The 11,426-nt window shown below is 40.2% G+C and overlaps 1 protein-coding gene across 1 annotated transcript; it reads left to right on the plus strand.

The window, feature by feature from the left end:
- The first annotated feature begins 42 nt into the window (after positions 1-42).
- Positions 43-1,522, plus strand: clrn3 (clarin 3). The gene is made up of 3 exons (XM_010738035.3): positions 43-387; positions 649-834; positions 979-1,522. The coding sequence occupies exons 1-3, from the start codon at positions 156-158 to the stop codon at positions 1,254-1,256; spliced, it is 696 nt and encodes a 231-aa protein (XP_010736337.3). The 5' UTR covers positions 43-155; the 3' UTR covers positions 1,257-1,522.
- The last annotated feature ends 9,904 nt before the right edge of the window (positions 1,523-11,426 follow it).

The raw sequence follows: 11,426 nt of genomic DNA on the forward strand, positions 1-11,426 counted from the left end.
CAGTCCACATTTCACTCCACCCAGGAAGGTGACACCATCATACATCAGTCTCTTTGGAGGATCAGAGGGTCCTAATCTCCTTCTGAGGCTTCATCAGAGCTTTAGAGAAGAGACGGATTTAGATTTTTAACTAGTGCAGCTGGAATACATCAATAATGCCTTCCACTAAGAAGACTCTACATTTTGTATCCAGCGCGCTGGTTACTGCCAAATCTGTTGCTTTGCTGGGGTTTGGCATGTCAAGAAAGTGGAGTGAGACGACCATTGAGTGCGCAAGAAGCGGAAGTAACTTCTTCAATGGAAGTGCTGTCATTACTTTGCAGCTTTTCAATGGTAATATGGACAGAATCTTCTGTCCCACGTTTGGAGGTTCTGCTAAGTTTCAAGGTAACTTTTCAAGGATCTTAAAGAGCCACTCAAATTACAAGATTTTTTTCTCTCACTTATATACCCCTAGAATCTAGCCATACTGATAGTTTTGAGATAACCGTCTCTGAGATTCACGACAGCACTGAAAATTAGATTTAAATCAGCAGCAAGTCTTTTTTTCCGAAAGCAGTGTATTGAGCTGTCAACACTTTTTGTATCTGTGTACTGTGTTATGATATAACCATAATGTTCTTGTACTGTTTGCGTGTGTGTGTGTAGTGATTCCTAAATTGGCAGAAACAACAGTTACCCCATTAGCCCTGCACGCTATGGCTGTGTGCCTGTTGGTCCTGTGTCTCGTGTTTTCCGCCTGCAGCATCCTTATCTCCCTCTACAACAGTGTCAGTAACCCTTATGAGACCTACATGGGGCCTATTGGCATCTACACATGCAGCTCACTCAGCGGTAAGTGGCACAAAAGTTAAAGTACTAAGCATCTGAACAAAACAACATTTTTTTGTGCAATTTTATGAAAATCAGACATTTAAGGGTGGTTGGTTCTTTAATTTGTGGCAGTACCTAATGGTGCTTTTCCCTTTTTTCCTGCAGCATGCTTGTCTGTTGTGACCCTCATCATATTTGTGGTGAACGTCAACGTGACCAGCATGGCAGAGGATTTGGTAAAGTTGTACGCTGACAATATTCCAGTGGACTTGAGGAACAAGTCCACAGAGATGGGACTAGGATACTACCTGGTCATCCCTTACACAGTGCTCTCTCTCGTCGCCATCGCTTTGATCTACATGTACGACCACGCAGCCTACACACAGAGGAGAGAACAGCAGAGGCCTACTGAAGACGCGCCCAAGGAGATAATGATGTATTAGTGGCCTGCAATGGAGCCACTTTTCAGTGACATTGACAAATTGCTCATCAAGACTTTCTTGAGTAACATAAATTGGATGTACAGCTTATGGTAATGTACAATATGAATTTAGGCTGCATAAAATAGCACAATATCAACAATGGCACAGCTTTAACATTTTACTGTCGTAATCTGATTTGACATGACGTTATCACATTGTATTGTTATTTCTGATACAAAAAATGTATTAGTATTTAAATCAATTTTGGTTTGTATCTTTTTTTGACTTTGACATTCTTAAAAAATCTATTTTTAAAAGAATTGAACCTGTTCATAGAGAAATTCAACACATCAATAGTTTGTATAGAATAAGCAAATGTAAATAAACAAAAAGGATGTATTTTTGTCATTCAATGAGTTTTGATTTATCCAAACAAAGTCAGAGAGAGATGTGAAGAAAAGAAGGAAGAGACAGACAGTGACTCATTGTTTTCTGCCGCCCTCTATCTCTGAAATGATGTCAATGCAATGAAATGCCAATTTTCAAGACAACACCTATCCCTGTAAAAGAGTAAAGAGTAAAAGAGCACATCATTTTGCTGATTTTTTAAAAATCTTTTATCAATCATGGCTGTCAGCTGTAGATGTTTGCTTTTAATTATGGGATATTTCTGTTGAATCACTAAAGGAAGACAGAATGCAAAGCAAACTAGCTGCCATCTATCTGAAAACCTCCAGGAGGGAGCACTGACACAGGACATACATACTCCAGACGTGGGATAGTCCAGAGGTTCACAACCAGATGTCAGATGTACTAAAGTACCGCACAACACCAGCTGCCCTGTTCTGTTTGAAATTGGATGTCATAGCAGTGTTTAGGTTTGATCAAGTTTGTATTTTATATTACTACCACCACAAGCTTTCTTTAGCTTTTTCAATCCATCATGTTTGGCAATGTATGCATTACCTTTAGCTACTTATTTCAACTGTTCAACCAAGTTAGGCCTTTATTTTAATGATTTTATCCAGGACTTTTTAATTCTTTCAACTACTACTAGCTCTCTAATTAAGCTTTATCCATTACTTTTAGATAAGTCTTCAGCCTCTCTGCTTGGTTGGTAACTAGTTTTCATGCATTCCCAATGCAGTTTTTAAGGTATCCTCTCAATATATAGTCATCAAATCATAATTTATAGTTCAATCTACTCTCTAGTCTTTACATGTTGTACTCCCTGGCAACTCCAAAAGTACCTCCAGGGTATTACCCACTGAATCATTAGGCCACATGGATTACTTGAAATATGTACCTTTGGTAATTTATGGTTCATGATATAAGCAGTGCTTAACTTGAACCCTTCACGCTGCATTGATTCATTGCGGATTAATTGTGTCCACTTCCACGTGGGATCAACTTGGAGAAGACTCAATGAGAGAATTTATTACAGATGTGTTAAATCCATTTCAAAGGATTAAAAAAAACAAACAAGCTCTTCTGACATTTATTGTGAGTGAAACAAAGCTTGCTGATTCTGTAGAAGCTGAGACAGATCTCGCTGAGAGAGTCAGCATCTATTGTCTCCTAGATCTTCAGACGCTCTCACAGCTGTGATTCACATGACTGTGTTGACATGAGAGCAGGGGCAAGGTGTCCTGTTACCGTTTCCCGTGTCCCATCACTCAGGGCCTAAAGTCTGTTTGGACATGCCCTTTCCAGCACCTCTCAGCCTCGCAACGCCTTCTACCTGCCTTCAAAAGAAGCACTCTTCCTTCAAGTCTCACACTTCAAGGGACCTGTGGAAGGATGCAGCAATCTGCTTTGTGGTTGTCAGTGTGAATATGTATTAAATTTCTGAGAATGCACGCTTGCTACAACGAATCAAAAGCATTTCAGGCCAGAGTAAAAAAAAAAAAATCCAACACACCTTTTGAGGTGCAAAAGTCTCATGATAGGAGAACCTTCTGCTTTAAGTTTTATTCTAGTCCTGATCAATATTTTCATTTTTATAGTTTCTTATCTGTCACCAAACTACTCCTGCCAAAATATTCATGATGTTGGATGATGCAGCCCGATGTAACCCTACAGCTGTGACCACGACCCAGTGTGAAGCCGGGGCAGGTTGTATTCTCCAGAGGAGGTCACGTCAAAGCCTGTTTCAGCGCAAACTCGCCTGCTGTGAAATTGATAAGCTCTTCACAGTATAGCACAGATCCGTCTGCCATTAGAGACCCTCTTATTTTATTTTTCGCCCTTTGAAATTCATCACTGACCCAGTCTGACCTCTGACAGACTACAAGAAGAAAATACAAAAACTTGACTTGATTTCTAAAATAATCCTTTTTTTGGCACACATCTGCAGTTGGTATCTTTACGTACCCACTTTAGTAATGTTAAGAAATTAAAAAGGCTCCTCATAGATGTGAATAAAGGTATTTTAATTGATAAAGCATCCCTTTATTCTGAACATCAAGCTGTTTAACAGCTGCCAGAGGAGATATTTAACTATCACCAATCTTCTCCTGTGTGCACTGAGGTGTGAAATAGCTGAATTGCTATTGAGAGACCCCTCTCACCGTTTGCTGTGCAAACATTGATTGAATAAAATCAGAGATGGGCAGTAATCTCTTCCTCTCTGCATACTCTCTGTCTCTCTCTTGGCTCACCAGAATGGATAAACCCCGGGATTATGCAGAAGCCCTGAGCCCTGACCACTCACTCTGTGTGATAGGATTAAAGCGGAAACTTTTGTACCTGTGAAACCTTATCCTCCCAGGTCCCGCATTACAGAGGCCTGTGAAACAGACACCTCCAGCTGCAGGGCAGGGGGGGCATACACATAGAGCCATGTAGAGTCCACTCCAGTGGGGCATAGCGGGTTGGGGGAAGGGGTCTCGTCTCCTTCCACCTTTGGGAGTTCATTTCACATTGACAACGGAGAGGTATGGGTAGGTGTAGATGTAGGGGAGAGGGAGTGTCTGCGCTTGTTTAAACACTTTCACAAACACCTTGAAAAACTTCATCAATCCAGTCTTATAAAAAAAATAAAAAAAGCTAAACACACAGATGCCAAGACGAAAGAAACATTCAGAACATTCCTCAGAGAAAACACTATCAAACTGAATAAGTCCACTCATGCCCCAGAGCCTTTTTAATTGATGTGCTTATCACTGCTGAGTGACCTTCTCCCTCCACCGTGGCGGTAAGATAGGTGTGTCTCTCATGCAGTGTTTACTGGCTTCAATTTTCCGATGAGGTCATGCACATTTATGATACTCCTACCGACTGTTTATAATGTGACAGTAGCAACAGCCGTGACACAGCATTAAAATGTCTGTTGGCTGGTTTGTGATACGCTTTTAAATTTTGTATTTGCTCATTTGTATTGGTCCTGTTTAATTTAATCTATTTGCTCACATTGCGCTGGTTAAATGAAAACTGAATGAGAATAGCAGTGATGAGCTGTTACGCGTTGTACACGTGAGGTGCTCTCACACTCAACCTGACCGTGTGATATTGGAAGGTAAGCAGGTTCCCTACTTATCTCCGGCATTAATCTTAATTTGTCAGCGAAGGCTGAGGTGAAGGCAGAGGGAAGGAGGAGGAGGAGGACTAAAAGGTAATTGCACCCCTGCTGCTCCATTATGGTGTCATTCCACTGTTAACAGAAGATAAGATCTCCTCCAAATTACCTGAAGCCAATTCTCCACTTTACCTGGCTGGGACAGAGAGACAGGGAGAGGGTATCCAACCTGGTCTCACAACCCATGATGGAGACAAACTGATAGAGAACTAATCCATCTGTACAGAATCCTTCTGACCGACCTGTCAGTGTGGCGAAAAAATCGACGTCTGATGCCGGATGACGGTTTACAGCCAGAGTGATGGATGGAGGGAAGGGGCCAGGCACTTTCTCTGCCCCATGCCGCTTGACACCATTGTTGATTAATGCGCCCCTGATTGGCAGGTGTGATAGATATCAGTGGGTGCAACACGTAGGGACACACAGTTAACCCGCTGACACGGCACACTGTTCAGTTTAATTGGCACCATTTGACCTGGAGACAAAAACAAACACATTAAGGGCAGTAGAACAGAAATACTGCAGAGAACTGAATTGATTGAAAGTGTTCGATAATAATTCAAATCCTGAGATGGTCCACGGAATAAAACGATTAATGAGAAAAGAGTTTTTTTTAAAAAGTGTTAGGCTGACATGTTTTTGAGTCTGTGAGTTTGTTTCACATCATCTTTTACACATTTGCATATCTTGTACACAGACAGAGCTGTCTGTGACCCATTTCTGTCTAGATAGAATGCCAATAAGAACCTGTATAAACTGGGCCATGCAGACTTTGCCTGTACTCCAGCAAACATAAACAAACTTTAAGCAAGACTTTTTAACGCTGCAAAAAGAAGAATACTCATACACCGTGCTGTAGTTGGTTCAGGTGTTTCTTTCAACAGCGTTTAAAACAAATGAGTAAAAAACTGTCAAATATGGTCTTTTATTTTTGTCTTTTAGGTTTTTAAATGTATTGCAGACAAACAGTACTACACAAAGAAGACCCCATCAACCATCATGAATGAGACACAATATCATTTATTTAGATTTGATTCAGTTTAGTAGTACGTTTGCTGCCAGTTCACAAGTTGCCCTCACAAGCACTGTGAACAATCTTATCCCTCATGTGTCAGTTTAATATACTACACTCTTCATTAAATCATCAAGGACAAAAATGTCGATGTCCAAAAAACTGCTATAAAAACTTAAATCTCATAAACAGCTGTTGTTTATGAGATGTTATTTATGAAAAAAAGGTAAAATAAGTAAATGTTTGGGTTATTTCCCCATAAATGATGAATAAACAGTGACATCAAGTAATCAAACTGGCATTTAAAGGGTTAAAATTCCCCAAATGATTGAATGTTTGATGTTTTTTTAGAAGGGCTGAAGTTGCTTATTGAGAGCAGAAAGAAATTATTAGTTTGTAAAGTTTTTAATGGCAGTTTTTTTGGAGGCTATTTTTGTCCTTAATGACTTAAGAGGGTAGTAATTTGTTTTCTGTGTGTCTGTGTTCTATTCATCTATCAGAAAGATTAGAAAATGTGTCAAGAGAGAGACTTGAACACAGCCAAAATGATGACCAGACAAAGAGGACAAATGAGGCTTGATAACTTAGGAGCTCATTATTTGCACCTGATTCATCAGAATATAATAGTTCCTGTGTTTTTTAAAGAGGAAGTAATATACTGTGTATTATGGCTGACCTGAAAGTGGTGCATGCAGTCACCAGTAAGTGGAGCTCCACTGCTAAAAGCTACTGATAATTCAGTAAAGTCAGTTGTTAAAGGTCCATTTGAATCATTACTGAACACAGCACAAGTGTATTAATGGGTGCAGTAATTATAGTAATCACACAGGAGTGTGAGTTTACCAGGAGAGTTAGTTACTCGAGATTTGCAGCAGGTGGCAGCATTCAATAACTGAGGCAAGTGAAACAAATCCCTGTGTGAAACTCCTAGTTTATTCTAACCCAGTTTATTTTGTGTGCAATAATATCTTGTCTATGTCATAATCTAACAAAAACATAAACTCACACTCCAAGCCCAGATAAAGTCTACTTACTTTATCATTTTATTTTACATTTGAGTTTAATTTCTATTTCTTTCTCTCAGTTTCCAGGTTCATCTGTGCCTTCATGAGATAAAAACCCTCTGCGTGGAGGATGAGCTCAGACTGTCACTGGAGCGGGACACAAATCCAGAGATCACAGACACTCGACTGTAACCAAGACACTCAGACACAGACTGCAAGCTGTTCTCCGATCCATATGGTCATAAAACTACAGAGATTCCAGTAGTCTGCACACATATAAATTCTAGTCTGCCTTGGAGTATTTCCTTACCACTGTTCGAGACAAAGAAAAAGTTTTAAGTTGAGGTGTAACAATAATAAATGGAGTTAAAGTGAAGGTTAAAGAGTGCCTCCTTCTGTCTATATGTCACATAAATACTGTACACAGAGTGAATTTTCCGTGATGAAACGTCATAAAAGCTCTCAACACTGCATGTCATCAGCTTCTGTCAAGGCTCTCAGAGCGTCTGACGGCATTCAGTGTCTTTTACAGAAGCCAGATGGGCAGAGGTGCTAAGATAAAGTGCATCAAGTGCCCCCTATTGAGCTTTATGAACGGATTAAAGGATTTGCAAAGCCCTGTCATAAGGCCGTCAATCATTGTCACACTCGCCTGAAATTTACGGCACTGACCGCAGAAAAAACCTTGGGGCTGTTGTCATGAAGAGTATAACTTCATCTGTCAAGTCATTCACCCTAACATCAACACCTTGAGCAATGGGAAAATAAAAAAAACAGAGAGAGCGAGAGAGATTGGAACCATGACACAAGACACTACAAATTACCACAGCATCTCAATACCTGAAGTTTACCTTCAGGAATGTTGTTGCAATTCAATACTTCTACACCTCTCCTTCATTCATCATCAACTTTTCCACCTCTCCCCTGAGCTGTGTCGCTGTGGCATTTCAGCCTGTGATGCAAAGTCTTAAAAGCTGCAATCACCTGTCTGCCTTTCTAATAAAACAGAGGTTCTTTGGAAAGAGCAGAATTTGATACCGCCTTTCTAAATCCTGTATAAGAAACAATGCAGCCTCTCTACAGGAGGTAATGTTCAGTGTCATTCACCTTAGATGTGGAGACACGGTGTCTGCCTGCTGGAGGGATCACAAGTGCTTCAGGCCTGTTTGCATGTGTATGAAACAATTTGTCAGACTATATAACCAGCCGACCCCTCGCTCACCACAAACCTGGCATTGGTGCATTAAAGGATAATTGTAGTTTATTATAACATGGTACTTATTTTGTAGTTTGGGGCATCATTTCTGTCATTTATGATGACATTCATACAGTAATTGCAAAGATTTAGGTCGAGGGTGAAATTGCCACACCAAAGTGCCATGGGTTATTGTTAAGGTTAGCATTATAGGTTAGGGTTAGAAACACATTACATTACATTACATTACATTGCATTACATTGCATTTAGCAGACGCTTTTATCCAAAGCGACTTACAGAGGAGGACACGATCACAAATCAACCAGAGAATTTAGCTGTTTTATCCAAATCACTTTATTTGGGAGTGAGTGAGTGCACCAAAACTGTTTTTCTCATTATACACTAAAATAATACACATAATTTCTGTACTGTAAATCAAAATTCAACCAAGAAGTTGGTCTGTACATTACCATGGATGTTCACAATGGATTGTATTAGTAACATATATACCATTAGCTGTTGATTTTCTTTCCCAAATGAGTTTGGCTAACCAAAACAGGTTTTATTGTCTTTTTACACTTACCAGATGTCTTTGCCACATGTTCACAGATCTTACCAATTACATTTGTTAGCACAATGTTATCATTATTGATAAATAATGATGGCCTGCAAATTGGGCCCCCTAATTTTATATTGGTGTTTAACTATTTTTTGGAGCCCCTGTCAGTCGTGTGTCCTTGGAATTGTCCTAGCTTCTCCCCCTGTATGTCGCCCTTGCTGCCTGCAAGCAGCCATGTGTTAAAACCAGACTCAAAGCTCCACCAGAGGTCAACATTTATTTTTAATCCAGAAAGTTTAATATTAGCTTATTGCAGCTATGTTGCCATTGGTGTTCATTCCCGCAAATAAATAAGAAGAAACTGCAGTTTGTCGACCAGAGAGTGCTGACAAGTTGATTTTGTAACTGTGAAATGTCACGTTTAGTATGAATTTTTAAAAAACAAAAAAACAAATGTGAGTTTAAATCAAGAAAAACTATGCACTGATAATAGATTTTTTAAATTCTCCCTAATACCGGTCAGTACCAGCCTCAGAAGTACAGCATCAGTTGAGCTATAGCACATACAGTACAATACATAGATATATAGGTGACAAATATACACACAAACAAGAACAACATTTTTTTTTCACTCGTCCTGTTGCCTAAAACATACAAAATTAGACATCCACAAAAAAGATACAGAAGCGGTAATGGTGGAGATAACGCTCCCAGACCTGTCTTCACCCTCTGTGTCAACTCATCACCTCCTGGTTGGGTGTCATTGAAGAGAGGAAGAGGAGAGAGGGGAACGGCTGGCAGGAGATGGATTGTGGGGAGGGGGGGTCAGTGAAGGGATCACCTTGCCAAATCCGCTGTGAAGGCCTCAGCTTGGTGCACTTAGCGTAGCGGCCGGAGCCAACACGTAGCAGGGTGTAGGTCTCCCTGAGGCGATACTCAGGCCCTGGCCTCCTTTGCCATTGTCATCTGTCCATCTCTCAGCCTCTCCATCCAGCAATCTGCCTGGAGGAAACTTACTTCCTCCCTCCACATTCTTCCTCCCTCCATTACCCCCAGGAGAAGCAGGGGAAGTTGTGTCGAAGGGGACTCCCAGGCAGGGTCAGCAGAGTATCGATGTCAGAGCCTAAAAGTTGGGGTCTTGCCACTAATTAGCTCATCCATAAAGCACCACAAGACATAAAGAAGTGATCTTGCATATGTGTTTTAAAATTAAAGTTGGGCAGAGGATGTTCGTGGTTTGAGCTGGTGGATCTATGACAGTGATAAGTGATAAGATGCTCACACACCTCACTGAGTGGAATGGCAAATATGTCATCATCCTGAGACAGGGTCTAACCAGATCGTTTCAATGAGTGCACCCATGTCAAGGTGATGTATGGATGCAGTAACACAACCTCTGAGAAGGCATAGGGGGGAAACGCTGCGCTGCCAAACAGCTTCTCAGATCATGAGCAGAAGAATAGGGGCCGCATGTAAACATTTGAGACATGTCACTCATTTCTCCTCTGGTGATTTATAACCAACCTGGACACTCTGCCTGCCTGTGAGCAGCCATGTGTGGAAATCTGACTCAAAGCTCTACCAGAGGTCAACATTTATTTTAACTTTTACATGAATTTATAGGTCAGGAAGAAGAAGACAGGCATCAGATAGTTTAAACCTAAAGGTCAGCCACTCTGCTTTTAACACTATGGATTACACCTTCAGAGGTTTGTCTGACAGAACTCTGCCCTTTGGCTGGTTATACATTTTGTGAAGCTCACAGAAAGCCTGTCCCAACGTCTCTTAATGGAAATGGCTTGAGAACTCATTTGTGAGGAACAGCAAGGAAAACACTAAGTCTTGGAGGAATTTCTTCCCCTGGGGATCCCTAAGTGATGTCCATCTCCCCTCAGTCATTCAGAGAGCTGAAACTGGAGAACATGACTGACACTTCGAGTTCTCCCACTCAGGATCTTTTAAGGAATATATCTGGATCCAGTAGTGTGTTCAAAGACTGAAAGATAGTTTGATAGTTTTGTTTTTATTTTTAAAAAACAGTTCTTTATGCCGACACAGTAGGAATTAATTAAATTTCCTTGCATTTGATAATTTTTAACATCTAAACCCAGAAAAATGTGACTCTGGATAATCCACAAAACATAAGTGAGAAAGTATGTAATTAGTTCAACTGACCTAATTAGTTCTTGGATTGACAGAGAAGAGACACACACACATATAGCAATATATATATATATATATATATATATAGAATAAGATATATATATATATATATTAGTACACATTTGTTTTCCTCACAAGGATTAAAAAGGCATCCTGAATAAAAAGACGTCTTATATAATTCGTATACACAACATAATCAATATGCACAAAACAGCACAGTTTGCACCCACCTATAGAAAATCACAGTTAGACATGGTAGTAAGCTACAATCCATGATGAATGAGAAATGAGAAAAAAACTGATCAGCAATGTTTCAAGTTTTCCCTGGTAATAAATCAATCAAACATATTTATGAAATATTTTTTGACATTTGAACTCATAAAGTGAAGTGAGTCAGTGTGTGCTGATGAAATCAGTGCCACAACCTGCCCAGCAGAGGCCCTCGTTCCCTGTCCTCCATCCAGTCCGAAACCAAAAACCTCTGTCACCATACCAAAGCTATATCAAGACAGAGGATCCTAAGACACAATAAAATCGGAGATGTATGGGAACCATCGAGGTAGAAATGTCTACTGTGATTTATCCCAGCACGCCTTTCCCGGTTTAGACTCAGACATGCCTACATGTGAAGATTTAAATGCGAGATACAGGTGAGGGGATTTAAAATGACCCTGACAGAA

This window comes from Larimichthys crocea, chromosome XVI (genome assembly GCF_000972845.2).
Source record: "Larimichthys crocea isolate SSNF chromosome XVI, L_crocea_2.0, whole genome shotgun sequence".
Classification (NCBI taxonomy): domain Eukaryota; kingdom Metazoa; phylum Chordata; class Actinopteri; family Sciaenidae; genus Larimichthys; species Larimichthys crocea.

Bases quoted from the DNA above. Each gene is read 5' to 3' on its own strand.
- clrn3 (XM_010738035.3), top strand. From the start codon at position 156: ATGCCTTCCACTAAGAAGACTCTACATTTTGTATCCAGCGCGCTGGTT. The intron at 388-648 runs GTAACTTTTCAA...GTGTGTGTGTAG, and splicing joins AGGTTCTGCTAAGTTTCAAG to TGATTCCTAAATTGGCAGAA. The intron at 835-978 runs GTAAGTGGCACA...TTTTTCCTGCAG, and splicing joins CACATGCAGCTCACTCAGCG to CATGCTTGTCTGTTGTGACC.